The 16,805-nt window shown below is 45.8% G+C and overlaps 1 protein-coding gene across 2 annotated transcripts; it reads left to right on the forward strand.

Annotated features, from left to right (window-relative positions):
- The first annotated feature begins 5,956 nt into the window (after nt 1–5,956).
- Nucleotides 5,957–16,799, forward strand: LOC130520715 (neurexin-3b-beta-like). 2 transcript variants are annotated; one of them, XR_008949011.1, is made up of 3 exons: nt 5,957–6,119; nt 13,924–14,500; nt 15,987–16,799. XR_008949011.1 is itself a non-coding variant. In XM_057024428.1 (2 exons), the coding sequence occupies exons 1-2, from the start codon at nt 5,984–5,986 to the stop codon at nt 16,523–16,525; spliced, it is 675 nt and encodes a 224-aa protein (XP_056880408.1). In that variant the 5' UTR covers nt 5,969–5,983; the 3' UTR covers nt 16,526–16,799. The 2 variants fall into 2 exon arrangements, 1 of the variants encoding a protein (XP_056880408.1); XM_057024428.1 differs by lacking the exon at nt 13,924–14,500 and having other exon boundaries at nt 5,969–6,119.
- The last annotated feature ends 6 nt before the right edge of the window (nt 16,800–16,805 follow it).

The raw sequence follows: 16,805 nt of genomic DNA on the forward strand, positions 1-16,805 counted from the left end.
GAGTTTGACCCCTATGGTGTAGACGTTTGAGCAGACGTATGACGTTCGCAGCTTCAGTGCAGCAAATATCTCAAGCAAAAGTGTACTTGAAAATATCAATCGCTAACAAAGGAGCAGAGCGCTCATTATGTGGCGTTAACGGCTTCAATCCACACAAACTATTCGGTTTCTAGTTTAAGCTGCTGTGATCGGCTTCAATCTACCTTCAACGCTCCTTCTCCATCAATCTGAGGTGGAAGAAGTTTGAAACGACCACCATTCCTCCTCGTGTCGTCTCGAGAAGCTGAGCGATCTGGATAAAAAGAGATGTGACCACCAGAGGTCGTGTGATCAGATGGGAGAATGTTCCAGAAGGTCAACATCCCGGGAAAAAACGGATAAAATCAACTCCTGTAACTGTGAGAAACAAGATTCTCTGGTGCGATAAAACCACCATTCTGGGCTTAATCAATCATGTTTAGAGAAAACCAGAACGGGAAGAAGGTGCACCGTAAACAAGACAATGACTCGAAGCTCAATGTCCTTGAGTCCCAATCAAAAATCTCTGAAGAGACCTGGCAGTCTCCATCCAACCTAAAAGTTTTCACTTTTTAGGTCACAACATAATAAAATGTGGCGTAAAACTGGGGCAGAAACGGAAAAGTTCCGTAAATCAAACTCGCCCTGATATGACCTGATCACAAAATAGGAGCTAAATTGTTATATATGGATTTTCGTCTGTGGCTTTCAGTGATTACCTATAAACTTTGGGAAAAAAATAGTGGAATCCACAATTATAGTCAGGCAGAGATGGTAGAGATGTGAAATGTGCACATTACGGTTGTAAAGAGGCTAAACCGGATACGGTGCAGGCTAAAATAAATTTCCTGGGGTGAGACAGAGAGGCTAAATTGGTTTGTTATAGGGGGACACAGAGGCTAAATGCACTGGTTAGAGCGGTGAGAACACAACTGCTGAAACTCTTTACAAGTCTGCGTCTCCTCTGAGAAACAGATACTTTTGCCTTCCTCCCGTGTCCCCGGACTCTCCCCTTCCTCCCCTCCTCTTCCTCCTTCCCTTGTGCGCTCTCATCTTCCCTGTGCCATTTCCTTGGTCACGCCTTTTAGAGCAGCTCACCGCCACATCCACATGAATTCCTCACTTCCACTTTGAAGGGTGAGGCTGTAACACAAACCATAACTCAGTGCTATAAATCGGGTGTTCCGCTTTCGCCAGCGGCTCAGGACACATTCCTTCCTTCCCTTCATCTCTTGTTTGCTCCCCTTACCTGTCCTTCCGTACCTGTCGCTGATCTCGTGCCTGTCGCCTCCCTCACATGTATGCGAGCGCTGGTGTTTGTCACTGGGCTCCCTGATGACCTTGAAACGCTGCAGCAGGGGGGTGATTAAGGATCACGGCTGAAGACCATTTCCGTTTCCATGGGAAGACGAATGACCCTTTGTAAGTGGCTGCCTTTGGCCTCCGGGCAATTAGATTTTGCTGTGAGCCAGCAACCCTCGCTGGTCTGTGTATTAAGGCAGGTCCTTGAGAAACGGAGAAACACTCAGTGTTCTGCTGAACTTGATACAGCACGGTGATAGTGGACAAATTAAATTCATTTTCTTTTATTTTTCTATTTATTTCTTGTCTTCACCAGCTATTTTCCTTCACTTGTCCTGCCCTATTTTAGGTTCCAGCCAAACCTTGATATGAAGGGGAAAATGTGCTGACTGCAGTAGGTGGATAAGAACGACCCACAGACGTGGATATATCGATATTTGATCCAAGAAATAATTACCGCCTGTCTTTGGCCCTGCAAATTGACTCTGAGGTTCATTTCAGTGTAATTTTATGACTGTAGTAAATGTGAGGAGCCCTTTTTTTCCTGTGTAAACAGCCAATTCTATTACTTCCCATCGCCACCGGCTGTTATTTTTAGCATGGCTTGTCATTGTCATTGCCCTCTTCTTTGTTCCCTTCTAGTTTATTCTTCCCTGATAAAACATCATATCTGTCACTGAGTGCGGAGCAGAAAGACTTGTGGCAGCCAATTGATGGGGATGTGGTCCGCTGGCATTGATGTCCCCTGTAATACAAGCTTTTCCCTTGTCGGCCCGTCAAATCCCTGATCGGACACGATAACGTCAAACAGCCGTTGATAGGGAGTCGAAGTGACCGCATTGTGTAGATGTCTATCTTATTTTGGTTTTAAGCCTTGTGGAGCAGCAGAATGGGAATTAGCGAGACAGCCGGAGAGATCAGATTGGAAAAGTCTGACCTGATAGCTGATTTTTTCTTCCTGGGTCCAGTTCTCAACCCTGCAACATGCTCCTTGTGTAATGAGATTATATTTTTGCAAGGTGACCAATAAAGCCCTTTGAATCGTGCGCATTAAATTTGCCCTCGCCGCTGTGTTGTCGCTGGTTTGAACAACTCTTATTCATTTCACCGGTCTGCCAGGTTCCAGGAAAACCTCTAAGGCTGCATAAACATGGCCGGGTGGTGCTAAGTCTCCTTTCTACTCTGGCAGGTTTCATTTCAGGATGTTTCCCCCGTCCTCCTGGCATGAAAACACGTGAAGGTCATTTGTTATGATGAGGCCACAGCACAGCGTTCTCTTCGTGTTCTTTTTTAAGCAAGCGCATGCTGAAACTCCCCTCGTCTCCGTATGACACCGAGTCGTCCGCGCTCATATTTCATGTCATGTTTTAAGCCGGGGGCCACGGCTCTCTTTTAGCCTTTACGCTGCTTTTACCCAACCGTGGGAGAGCTACAGACAGTGGCCGAGTGCTCAACGCCGCTGCTGTCTCCCTGCTGAGCACAAGAAACCATTTTTGATGTGCCTGAGCAAATCGGCGTCAGGTTCGGTAGGTAGAACATTGTGGTGGGGGGAGTAGCGACGGCGGTAATAAAGACACATAAAGGCAAAGACCCTTCATGGGCCACGACTAAAGAGCAGAGTAGGAAGTCTTGTTATGGAGCATTAGAGCTCTAGAGTCTTCATTCAGGAGCATCTGCCAGTGGCAGCAACGCTGAGGGTAATTGCTAGTGCTAATTGTTAGCGGAATTTCCAATCGGCTGGGCTCGGCTTTGCTGCACCTTTTTTTCCTGTCTGTAAGTTCAAACCACCTCTCGCGGAGGCATCCATCGCCATCGATCGCCGGTTCGATCCTTTTAGTTGATGTGCTGAAGTGGTCAGAGGTAAATGCTAATTTAATGAAGTCTGGACATCGATTGCGGGCGGCTGTGTTTCGTAGTGTGAGGAATTTTTGAGCATCTTCCCTGTTATTAGTATAATCAGGAATGAAGCGTTTGAGTTTTGATGTACTGAAATCCCGCCGCACAGAAAGTGGGGATGAGGCCGTCTGTTCAGAATAATTATACCAAAAAAGAAATCACTTTGCTGCCAAAATATACTCCGCTCTATGTTTGGAGATTATATGGAGATTTAGAGGCAGAATTGGATTTCCCCAGCTGTGAAATCAGTTTTTTAGTCCCGCTGGCCAACTGCATCATTTTCCCTGTTTTCCCATATTCCACTCTAGGCTTTCATCGCATACACGCACATGCGGAGGCCCTTTTTTTTTTAAATTCCACGTGCTGCATGGCGTTGCCAGCATCATGTTGCATGTTGCTGACGCCGGTGGTGGATGGAGGGAAGGCACTGAGCACGGCGTGTGTCATTTCAACATACATTTCAACTACATCAGCCACAAGGACTGAAATATCACAACATAAAGCCGCTGTGGAGCAGCACTTGAATGCATCGCGATGAGACTGGCAGAGATACTTCACTCTGCTTATGAAAATGAATAAGGGGATCTACAAATGTCAAACACCACACTTGAAAAAGGTCTCTTCAATTTCTCAGTGGAATCAAAGGATCTTTCTCTATAATACGGAATGGATTCTGTCAGGTTGAAAAAAAAAATGAATGCCTTGACGGTGAGATTGCCCTTCTACCATATGTATCCCACCTACCGAGGTGACGCAGCCAGACCTCTGTTTGTGCCGATAAGGTGACAGACGGAGTTTTTCATTGTTTCTGTGCGGAGCTGAAGCCCGGTGTGAAGCCTTTGCTGTGACTTATCCAATATGGACCACATTTACAATTTCAAGGTGTTTTAAGTTTGGTGATACATTTAAATGATAATGAGAGTATCAACAGACCGACCTGATGCCAGAAGAATCTTTCCAATTTCTGTTTTCTATATTTCATGTTTTTTTTTTGGTTGTTGTTTTCCTGATGCAGGAACGATAACAGAAGTTACACATTTATAATAGTGCTGTTAAGAAAATCGGATATGGATCTTGTTCCAACAGCACTCTTTGGATCACAGTATCTGTAAATCTATCGTATGTGTGCATGTTCAATATCCGAGATTTACTGGCTTCCTGGGCAAGTTAATCTCGTTATTCTAGCTACATTAATGATCAAAGATGTTCGGCACACGCTGAATGGGCTAATTTTAAATACAAAGACATGTCGCACCATGTGGTTGCTTCTGCTGTCGTCCACACGAGTTGCAGCAACACAGCTAATGTGTCTTCGCCTGCGCGAGCATGCTAAAGCTAATTACAAACCCATTTCACCATATACATGGCAGGGAATCCAGAATACCCCTGGAGACATCAAAGTGGAGAAACTGGGTTTCTGTAATCCCTCAGCCCCATTAAAGAAACCAGGTTAATTATTAACATGGCATTTAGAAAAAAAAAATCTTCATAAGGAGCTTAATGCAGAAATCCAACTGTTAAATGTATGCGTATAATCACGCTGAACACGACTCAGAAATTGTCCTCGGCACTCTCTCAAACATGAGAGTGTCAAATGTGTCGGTAAAAGCCTAAAGAATCCACATGTAATTGCATTTGAATGTCTTGTTGTCCTAAAATATTCAATTATGTCAGTGAAATGCGGCACGAACGTTGAAAGCCAGAGCTAGTGTTTTGGTTGATGTCGGGTTACGACATGACGCTCCCGGGCTGAAATTGCCGGAACAGACTTTGAAGTGGTCGAGGATTTTCCCTCATCTTTCCCTGTCCCTGCCTCCCACATCAGCCGCGACCATAATAACGAGCAACAGCCCTCTTTCAGCAGTAGCCAAGACTTTTCCAGCAGTAATGCGGCTTCAATAAATTTTCTTGTTTACCAAAGAGCCATATTTACAGCAATTTAGCACGGGGGGGTGGGGGGGGGTGCTTCCTTCTTTCTGCGAGCCTTGGAATGTGGTACGTTATACCCATCAGCAGAAGCATCAAGTGTAGTGATCCCACTGCGGGACAACCCACGATGAGTAACTAGAAAATAATCTGCTTCCCCGATTGCTAACGTGTGTTCGCCTATGCAGGTAGTAGAAGCTGGGCTGCTCTTTCGGGCTCTACCGGAAAAGCAGGGGGGCACTTTCATTAGCCTGTCAAACTCAATGATATTTAGAGCCCCACATGCTAGGCCAGGACTGGAAACTCAATCAGTGCTCTGATTTCATAACCCTGCATGGTGACGGGGCTTATTTTATCGCTTTACTGATTTACTCTAATAAAGGCCAGCCGCGGCAGCCCACCGAAAATACAACCTACCACTCCACCCCCGTGCCCCACCTCCACCTCTCCCCGGGTCGACGCGTAATGGAAAAAACAAAGAAAGAAGCTGGGAGAGGATAAATCTGAATTCCTGGAACTGGAGGGTACAGATAATAGCATTGGCGGTGCAGGTGTAGCTAACGCGCGTCCCTCCCTTCCCTCTGCACAAATCAAGCCGGGACAGTGTTGATCTGTGGGGGCTTGGTGGGGCCATTGATCGTGGAAGACAGAGGAGAAGAGGGGTGATAAATAATGGGGTGGGGCAGGGTGAGAAGGGTGAAGGAAAACAATTATCTGCAGGGGTGGAAAACACATAAAGTAAAGAATGATAAACACTGTGAAATATGATTGACCGATGTGATGTATGGACGGCGGAGGACAGGCAGGGAGGTCTGTGTTAGCAGAGATATCCTTGAAAGGGATGGCCAGTAAACAGCCCCCGCAGTGCCTCCGGATGACTGTCTCTCTTTCTCCGCAGACCACGGATGACATCGTGTCTTCGGCAGAATGTTCCAGCGACGACGAGGACCTGGAAGAGTGCGACTCCGGACACGCAGGTGGGATGGGTGTGTCGAGTTGTGCTTGCGCCGAACGTGGTCTATTTCCCTTTATTCTATCTTTGATTTGCCACCGAGGAGCCCCTCCTCCGAGCATCACGTCCCATGGGAGCTTCAAGTGTAACTTCAAAAAAAAAGAAAAATAAATCAAAGTTCTGTGAAAAGTAGCCAGAGAGAGAAACACACACTGTTTTGAGAGTCTTCTCAGTGTAAATCCAAACTCAAGAAACCCTTTGGAGATGGATAAAAGCAGTAAAAAAACATTTTTTCTATCCTCAGGGTCTGTAGGAAGTTAGCTTCCTGTCGTCTGTCATAGTTAAAGATCTAATCTCGGAAACCAAGTTACACTTAGCTATGGGGCCACTGGTTGCTGACATGACCAAGCATTGATACTAATTTTCTCCTCTCAGCATTTGGTCGAGAGAACTTTTCTTAAGTGCGAAATTAGTATCGAGCCCCATGTCGCCCTGAACTGATGCTTCAAAATGTATCTGTCCTGTACATGGTTGATTTCTTCTTGCTGTGCGTGTGTGCGCGTCTCTCTTGACAAAGGATACATTTTGAGATTCTTTCGAGAACAAAGATGCTTTCAGCATAGATACTGTGATATGTAGCAGACTAACTGCAACAGAGCCTCCTCCTCCCTCCTCTTTCCTCCTCTTTTCTTGTTTGTACTTCTCTGTTTTTGTCATCGGAGGCTTGCCTTACCTGAAACATTCTAATAGAGAACAGATATCCTCGAATTTCTGTGCGCATCGTCTCTCTTCCCCTCCCCTTTACACACACAGACACACACTCCTCACTCACTTGAATCGCTCACTGGGGCTGGATCTCAGCAATAAGACCCTCAGTGAGTGGAAGAAGAAAAACAAGCTGGGAGTCATACAGCAGATTATTTTATTTTTTTTATTTTTGAGGCAACTTGGGTTTGCACGAGTTTTAAACATGCAGCTGTCGATCTCAGTCCTGCCCGGGAGCAGTCGGCACATGGTCCATAGGAAGCTATATGAGAGAGCCGGCATGCTGGAAACTGGCTCAGTAAGCGTGTCCCCCGAGGCACCATGGGAATCATAAAGAGCTGAGGATGTTTTACTGCTTCACTGTCCTTCAAAATGCCTTCAGAGCGGGCTAATTGATGCTGGAATAATCTGGCTAAATATGGCTCGGCTTAGCAGCAAGCGTGTCCACTTCTCGCCGCTAATGACGAGTGGAAACAATAGTGGCCCTTTTCCTTTACCGCCTCTGCTCGGAGGACATAACAGCCGCTCTGGCATCTCTTCCTCTTTGCGAATGGACTCTCTGACTCTATTGCTGTGTTTAAGAAGACTTCTGCCAGTAATTTGACTGTTTCCACCCAGTCGGGTCGTTCGGGGGCCTCCCGGTGCATTTTTCTGTAAGTGAAGTCACGCTGAAGCGATGCTTCGGCACGTCTAGAGCATTCCTCTGTACTTTCAAACCCAAGTATTCTCAAAAGATGAACAAAGCGGGTTGTCAGAGGTTGACACGGTACCCTCCCCTCATATAGTGGCAACATATGTACTCATACACAGTCATACATAATGCACATTTCACCATGTCGACACAGAAATTCATGTCCTCATTCCTCGTCCTGCTCCCAGTCGTGTAAAAAGATGCATGACATGTTCTTCTTTTCCTTTCTCTCGCATTTGGTTCAGTTTCTTTCTTTTCTTCTTCTGTGGTGCACATGTGAACATCTCATCACTGTATCGGCCTGCTGGGTCGCTGAGAGTTTCTGCTTTTTTTTCTTTCTTTTTGCTTTGTTGCTTTATTTGGGGCTGGAGTGAGTGTGCAGTGGGGTGTTTCCATTATTTTTGTCTCTTTCCTTTTATCCGTTCTCTCATGCACCGGTGTCGTCCTCCATCTGCCGCCCATCCCCCGAGCAAGGATCGAGCCCCTCCTTACGTTTTAGCCTCATCTTGTGCCGCATGAACTTTTGGTGGTTGGAAATGTCAGAGTTGTCATCGAGTTTGTGTGGAAGAAACATCCCCCCCCCACCCCCACACCCCCATTCTCGATACAGCGTAGGGAAATGAACGGCAACAAAATCTTTTCTTGCCATCATCCTTGTTTTGGCCTTGTGCAGGCAACCCCATTCTGTCTTAAGAAAGTTGTGTGTGAAAGAATGACTTCCCCGTCTCCTCTCCCGAGTGTTAACCCCTCCCCCATCCCCCCGCCCATCCGACTCACCCACTTTCTTTTAGCCCTTCTGCATATACATGTCTGTTTGAATGCAGATGGCATAAAAAGACTTTTATTGCCACACAGTATATCTGTTTTTCTATTCTATCTGTTGCTCCAAGTAGAAGGCATTTGTGGCATGCACGCAGTCCTGGACTAATAATTCTCCCTCTAACTCCCTCTTTCTGCATGATTAGCATCCATTTCGTATGTTGCTTCTCTCCAACCCATATGTCTCAGGCTAACCCCAAGCTGGCTTCTACTACATGTCTGTCTGTCTTGTGTTTGAGGCTAGAGCAGCGGCCCCCCTGCCCGCCGCTGCCTCCAGCCCCTCCCTCGTCTTTGTGCTCGTGTCTGCACGCTGTCTGTGTTAGCGCGCTTCGTCTGTCCCGTGTGCTGTCCGTGCTCGTCCCGTGATCGTGGTGTCTGTATGTTTAATTAAACTGTAAAATCTTACCTGTTCCCTTTATCCTGTGGGGGTTCCACAAGAGAGCAATTAAGGAGCATGTGGCACCCAGCCGGCGGGGGGGGGGGGTGTTCACTGAGCTGACAACAGGAGCAAAACACAGACAGGAATGGAGACGGAGGAATTAATTTGCCTTTAAACACCAATAAGAGAGGATGCCATGCCTATTTTCAGAGGGGGGAAAACAGAAAGAAGTCAATTGCTGCTTTAATTTCATGGTGATTAACAAGTTTAAAGTGTTGCAGTTTGTCATCGGCTCATAATCCAGCATAGGGTACTATTTATAATAATAACAAAGCTGCACTTGCAGATTCCCATAAACCCAGAGAAGTTTGTTTAAATACAGGGAGATATTTAATGTGAAATAGCAGATACAACCTGCTGTAACAAATGTAACGCGACCGTCGGATAAAATGTGAGAAAATGCAGAAGAATGAAACTGGATCCCTCGTGGTCAGTGAGGTGGGGGTGCAGCGCTGCGCCATAAAGGCGGTTGCTCTTGTTATCACGAGGATAGGGGTGCGCAGGCCCACAGAAATATGCAAGATTAAACACTTCACAGTCAAAACTGCTGCCCTCCTGCACTTTAATTAACTAGTAATCCAACTTCTCTAAACCAGCTCCTGTCAGATCCTTTTTACAACATCAAACTAGCCAAAATGATCCAGTTACGCCCTCAAACATCTCTGACATCACAGACAGAGCGCTCATAAGTCATCAAAGTAGAGCCTATATCTTTAATGCCCCTATAGACGAGGAACGTTCTACAGTCTAACGCAAATATGGTCTAAATAAAAAGGGCTCACAGGAAGAATAAATGCATTAAAGGGGCAAAGATACCTAAAGATTCCCAACATTTTTGACAAGAAGTTTCCGTTTCATCAATTTAAACAGATGTTGACCTGAAAAAGTGCTTTATTTCAGGAGAGAGTGATGCTAAAAGCAGACAATCGCCGGATGAGGAGTCTTCTGTCGGAAGCACAGAGGTCATTAATAACATTATTGATGATTTTGTTGCGGCTCTTGTGGTTTCAGGAAGCAGGATGGGGCTGACAGTGCCCGGCGCCTCTTTTCTGGGACATATCAATTGAATGAAGCCATCATTCATGTTATTAGCTCTGCTGCTGCTCCCTTTTCCCATATACTGAGATTCAATTTGTCAGCCAAGGGAAGGGGATATTGCACTGACTCCAATCTAAAACTAGCAAATGCGCGCAACAAGTTGTCATGCTTAAATTGCCACTTCTGTGTTTACGGTTTCATTACTGTAAGTTCCTGTAAAGTCACTTGGTTAAAGCTGCTGTAAACGGTGAATCAAGTGCAACAGGAGGGTTCGATGTCACAGATGTGGGCCAAAGCCTCTTTAACTCATTTATTTGGCTTTATGTCATTATTGCTTACTGTTTTAGCTGCCGTCTGAGGAAAAAGCACCCTTTAAACCCTGCATTCGCACAGGGCTGCGTAGCTGGAAGCTTTTAGCAGCCAAACTGACAATAAAACTGTAAAATAAAATGAAATGAATCTGAAAGAGCAGAGAAAATGCCCGTTTGCAGCATTGCGAAAGCGTTAAAGTTCTTACTGTGTCACTGCTGAGAATAAAGGTCTGTTCTATCAGCCTGCACCCTGGAATCTAGACGCCTCCCACAGATCTCTGTGAACTGGTGGGGATGGTTTTCCATCTGCAAATTAAAGCGATTCTAAAAATAAACATGTTAAAAATATCTCCACATCTCACAAAGCTCAGAGAAAGAAAGAAATAAAATTACAGGTATGGCGTTAAAAGACATATAGATAGACCTTAATATCTAATGTCCGTGTTTCTTCAGTATCCAACGTATCTTTAATCTCAAAATCCATAAAAATCCTCAAAACATGCAGCAACATAATATCAACTGAACTTTGTTTGATACAGAAACCCAGTGGAAATTAAATGTAGCTGAAAAAGGGAACCGGAAATCAAACAAATCGTTAAAGAATCCTTGAGAAGAGGATTAGTCCGGCCTGGTTAGCGTAGCGGTTTATCTCCATCCTGCGTGAGCGTCCCAACATACGTGCTCCAGGACGCGGGATGGTGACCATGGATCACTGGCTTCACTTGTGGCATCAGCCATGATTCTGTCAGGCCCCATTGGGCCAGCTGTCACTTCCACATGGGCCTCAGATCCCTGGAAAGGTTATTCTGCTGACACATGTCCACCCCGTGCGTAGGTGTAGCCTTTTGACTCTACGGCAAATCGACCGTCTGATGCGGCCTCGTCGGAGTGCCGATTCTGAACGTCAGACTGCGCCCGAGAGCCAGGATGAGGGCCTCCAGTGGGGGCGGGCTCCTCCTCCAGCTCTGCTTTACGCACGTACGGTTTTCCGATAATTCAGGCTGACGTTTCCAACAATCGGTTCTGTTTGCCCAACAGCGGCAGGCGAGTCTCACAACTAACACAGATTTAATGTTGTGTATCTGTCAGATCGCTCCATCGGCGTTGACAACGGTTTGACGGCGACCTTTTTTTTCTTTTGGGCGATTTTCTTTTTTTCCTTTCTGAAAACGAGGATCCAACATTTCACACCAGACACGCAGAAAATTGCATTTCACCAGCTTGAAATGGCTTTTTCACCGAGTGTAAATGAAATGTCCTTCAGCTTAGCAGGATAGAGGTGAAATTGTGCATCAGTGAGAAATTAGAGCCCTTATGGCAGAGGTGTGCACATACGAGATAATTTGATGCCAGAGTAAAATGGAACGCTCAGCCGGTGCTAATCCCTGGCGCCCTATTTTAAGTGTAGCTGCACTGGGAAGTTGTGTTCTGTGCTCAGCCCTCATACCTGCGGTGGGTCGAGGTGTAAGAATCTGCTACTGCAGGTCTCTGGGCACAATGCAGGCAGCCACAATGGGATTTAAGGCCTCCAAACCACTGACTCACCTGCAGCTTGAAGCTTCCAAATCCCATGGACTCAGTCGCTGCTGGTGCACCATTTTCCCACTTTTACGGCAAAGCGTCGTTAAATCCCCGACACACCCCGTCTGGATTCATCTCCATTTGGAAGCCTCAGCAAACAGTGGATGGACACGAGGATCAGGCCTGGGAGCTGAGATGGAGAGATGGGGTGGAGGCAAGCGCAGAGAAGCTGCTGCTTGCAGGATTTTGTTTTTTCACCTGATGTCTCTAAGCTGCTGAGGTGGGTCGGTTAATCGGCTGCTTCCAAATGAATATTCTGATTTTGCTCCAGAATTGGGATAAAATGAGGTTTGTTTGTTAAGGAGCAACAAGTGCATTTTCGAAGCTCGTTGCCGCTGATGCTAACCCTAGCCGGTAGGCATCGGTGCAAACGACGCTCAATAATCTGATATCCTGACTCCCCGTTCCCTTAAACAGAATAAAAACAGATCACCTTGCTGAAAGTCTATTTTTGGGGAGAATTATATGCCGAGGACGGCTTAAACTGATCCACTTCAGCTCGTCGAGTGCGAAGAGCAAACGCAGCCTTGTTAAGCAAACCCATTAGAAACCGCCATGTTTGTCTGCCTCTGAATTGCAGCAAGATGTGCAAAGCTTGTGGAGGAGCTTACATGGGATTAACGTGTTTACCAGAACATCAAGGTCCTCTGCACTGACTTTCCCAGAGACCCTAAACTGCGGCGTGTCCCCTCCCATCCAAACCTTTTGTTGATATAACGCAGAGCTAACAAACGCTGAAAGCTGTTAGCAAGAGTGAAAGGATTTAACGAGGGCCGAGCTGGATAAATAAAGCTTTAGATGAAGTCGTTACATTGCGCTCGTCTGGTTTATGTAATGGAAAGGGTAGTTTGACTCTTATTAAACTGTTATCATATCTGAGCAGCGGGTGTGGCCATCTGAAGCCAGGCTGCGTCCTGTCCAATGGTAGCGTCTTCCCCCAGAGCCTCCTTTTTAAACGCCTCTTTCGATAACGCCGCTCCTCTGCCACAGATGGCGCAATTTCTCGATGACGATGAAGCAAAAGCGGAAACCGTCGACGCTCACCTGCCGCCTCCTTGCACGCTCTTGTGGAACTCCTCCCCCATATGGTGTTTATCTGTCAAACGAAGGCTGTTGGTTATGCACATAACACAAAGCATCTAAACGTTTAATGAAACGGCCGCTCGTTAATTATCGCCCCGCTCCCCCTCTTGATTGATTAGAAAATGCGATGGGCCTAAATGCCGCATAATGTGGGCGATACATCACCCACAATGCACCTTCCTTTCCTGTTAGCAGCTGAAGAATGGTTTCCTTGCCTGCCAGAATATCCCACAGCCCTCTGTGGCAGTGACCTTTTAACCCCCTTAAGCCCCTCCCCTTTCCCACGGCTTGCTGTATTGTTACTGTATATTACTCTCCCTAAATGCAACTTACTGAAGCATGCATTAACCCAACTGAAATCCAAAAATGGACCCATTTTTCCGATTGACCTCTCTTTCTTGACGTACATCCAGATTGCACGCCCTGTCCCGTGTTAACTAACAAGAGACTCGTACCGACATAACTAATAATAACGTTTGTATTATTAGTTTGTCGCAGGTGGTGACACTTTGCCTTTAAACTGTCCCCTCCTCTCTGTCTGCCTCAGTGTGTGCTTTCTGGTTGTCCATCTTTGATAGTGTGAGAAATTGATTCCGTTCTTTCTTGCTTGTTTTATTTTCCTGTCTTTTTGTACATATATATTAGCAGACATATATGCGCATCTCTGTTCTTTTTATGAAAATGTTCAAATTTTATCTGCTTTTTCTATAAAAAAAAGACGAAAAAACATATGATTGCCAATGTTTGTTGAGTTTTTCTTCTCTAATCAGAGTGACGCCTCCCTTTTTCTCTATGAATTATACAATGTTTTGTAAGTGACGAGTAAATTCCGTTCATATCATGGAGGAAAAAGAGAACCTAAAGTGGAGCCTTAACAATTTATTGTAGACTGTTCCAATCTGTTCTATGCTGTCTCTTTATGTTTATTATTGCTACCTGTGATTCTAAGGCCTCATTTTCTGATTGAAATTTGGATTAAATTCTTTTGTGCATGACAAAGAAGTTGCAGCTTAGGGTCTGTAAAACTGTCAGAGTGCTGTTCTCTTCTGTAGATGGGCATGTTTATGCTCATTGTTTGTATATCCCCATCCCTTCCTTACAGCCAAAAGCTCTAAAGCCGCCCGACCGCTTCGTGCCGCCTTTACATGGACATGGCAACTGATGTACACGTTCACCCCCATCTATGTCATTTCCTTCCTAGTATGTTCATAGGTCCCACCTCCCCGTCTCACACCCCCCGTCCTCCCCAACCCTTTAGACTCTTAGATATGTACAGTCATCCATTTATCCATTGCTGACAAAGTCAAGCAAGCTAAGTAAATAAATATACAAAAAGAAGAGAGACAAGAAAAAGATCATCAGATATTTATGGAGACGTATCTATGAAGCAACAATTAAAAATAGATATTTGTTTTTATATAAAATGAAAAGACACCTAAAAAATATGGTCCTGAGCAGAATGGTGAAGATTATTTTTATGTCATGATGTGTGGATGTATGTGTTGTTGCCTCCCTGTAGCATCCTGTTTAAAAGAGAACCACAGTATATACTAATTAACCACAGCTGTTTAAAAAAAGAGAGATAAACTGACCTAACCTGTCCAAAGTCATTCTTACACAACTTTCTTTTGTAAATTTTTGTTTTCTTCCTGCCAAAATCATGCGGGCAATTTGTTGATGTAAGTTGACAAAAGTGATGGTATGCCTTTGTTTTTCCTTTGCAAACTCTTTCCTCGTAGGCTTTCATGACTTCTCTTTTCTTTTGACTTGTTTTCCTTTCTTTTTTTTCCCTCCTACGTAATACTAATCCCTCTCTGGATAGCTCTATCTGTGGCTTTACTTTGTGAATGATTTTTTACGATGTTTGCTCTAACTCTGGACTCTTTTTGCGATGCCTTCATTTATTCATATGGTTTTCCTTTCTGGGTCATTCTCTTCCATTGTTTTCTTTTCGTTATCGTTCTACGAGGTTTGCATCTGTTTTTAGTGCCGTTTGTGAGGCTTCGCTAACAAGCCCCTTTGGCAAGAGGATAAGCAGCTTCAATGGACATCTGAATGTTTCGGAACCTTTTAGCGCTAATGCTAATGCGTAGCTCATTAAAACAGGCTTTTCAGACAGAATGATGTGGGGTTTTTTACCTTCTTCTGTGTAAGGCTGCAAATCTCAAGGCCATAATAGGAAACCTGAGAGACAAAAAAGTCTCAGTGAACATTCAGGTGTCATTGAACTGTCCGATGACTTTGTGCCATCGTGGTGAATGTAGGGGTCAAAAGGCAAGAGGCTAGGGCAAATAGGGGAGCCAACGAACGCTGAGGAGAGAAAAGGTCCTTCCAGTTTTAATGAAATGAGCAGCGGTTGAGGTTTTCTTTTCTAGGTCAGTGTGGGATCTGCCGATCGACCTGAGGCAACGTTCAGGGGTTTAAGAAGGTGCTGCTCATGTTGTTGAACTCGTAGACCCTCCCGTCCTAAAACCCCACATTTGCATCTGACTCCAGCTCTATGACGCCGCAGTCCTTAGCATCTTTCAGACACGTAGCTCAACGGGGTTAAAGAGCAGAAACACCTTCAAATTTCGCTAGCTTTGCTGTGAGGCCCACTGATTTGAGCATGAATTGCAGACAGCTGCTAATAGCCTCTGCTTGGTTTCGTGCACAGGGCACATCTTTAAAAGCCACGACGAATGAAAGGAGCCTCTTAAAAGCCTGAGCTCACTAAGTTCCTCGCAGAGATACGCATCGCTGTAGGACAGAACTAAATCTAGGGACACTATCATTAATATTGTGTCATAATGAATATGCATGCAGCGTGTAGAATATCTGACTACTTTTTAATGCACCAGACATCTTTCTGCTGTTGGGAGGCGCTAATGTGTAGCTTTAGTCTAGCGTGGCTCACCCTTGTGCATCCCTCAAAGCCTTTTGATGCGATGAATATTTCATTTATGGCTGTTGTTTTCTTTCAGTTTGGGTCTTGTTTTGGTTTTGAGTTCTGTTGTTTTTGCACTGTTCAAGTATTTTCTGTTCTTTTTCCGTTCATTTATTTATCCTTGGTTCTTTGCTTTCTACGTTTGTCATTGATTTACTTTGGTGGTTGGCTGCTTCTTGCTTTTCCGATGGGAATCTTTCTGCCCTCTAACTGCTGTTTTTGTGTGTTTTTCCTTCCAGGAGGGGAGCTAGTCATCCCCGTGCTAGTCGAGGACCCCATAGACATCCCCTCTGTATCCACCCGTTCTCCCTTCATCCCCCTCCCCCCAACCCTTCGCCCTGTCCTCACCATTATTGAGACCACCAAAGAATCCTTGGCCATGGCCACTGAGGCGGGGGTACCTTGCTTGTCGGACCGAGGCAACGATGATTGTGATGGTGGTGATGATGGTGATGGTGATGATGATGATGATGATGATGATGGCATGGTGATTTCGGGGTTTGGCTCTGGCGAAGCTTTCGACTCTAGCCTGCCCCCGACTGACGATGAAGATTTTTACACCACCTTTTCCCTGGTAACAGATAAGATCTTGACCACATCGGCCTATGAAGGCGGCTACAAAGCCCTCGCGCCCAAGTGGGAGGCCAAGGACTTGAGGCCTAGCAAAGCCTCTGAGGCAGGTAGGACTACACCAACCTCACCTCTGCCCAATCCCCGGAGCACGCCACCCGCGGCGGTCCCCTCAGACACGCCGCCTAAGCTGCCCGCTGGAAAATGAACAACCGCGAGGTAAAACCCCTGCAGCCAGACATAGTCCTCCTGCCCCTGCCCACATCCTTCGATCTGGACGGCACCAAGCCGCGGGGCCCCTTCATCACCTCGCCCATGCTGCGCACCGTGCCCGCCCCCTTGCCCACAGTGCCCAGCGTGGTACGACGGGTGCCACCCGGGGCGTCGGAGGTAATCCGGGAATCCAGCAGCACCACGGGCATGGTGGTAGGCATAGTCTCAGCCGCCGCACTCTGCATCCTCATCCTACTCTACGCCATGTACAAATA

This window comes from Takifugu flavidus, unplaced genomic scaffold (assembly GCF_003711565.1).
Source record: "Takifugu flavidus isolate HTHZ2018 unplaced genomic scaffold, ASM371156v2 ctg486, whole genome shotgun sequence".
Classification (NCBI taxonomy): domain Eukaryota; kingdom Metazoa; phylum Chordata; class Actinopteri; order Tetraodontiformes; family Tetraodontidae; genus Takifugu; species Takifugu flavidus.

What these genes read in the sequence shown, in the direction of transcription:
- LOC130520715 (XM_057024428.1), top strand. Translation starts at nt 5,984, where the DNA reads ATGGCCAGTAAACAGCCCCCGCAGTGCCTCCGGATGACTGTCTCTCTT. An exon ending in GTGCGACTCCGGACACGCAG is followed by an intron (nt 6,120 to 15,986) that starts GTGGGATGGGTG and finishes TTTTCCTTCCAG; the next exon opens with GAGGGGAGCTAGTCATCCCC.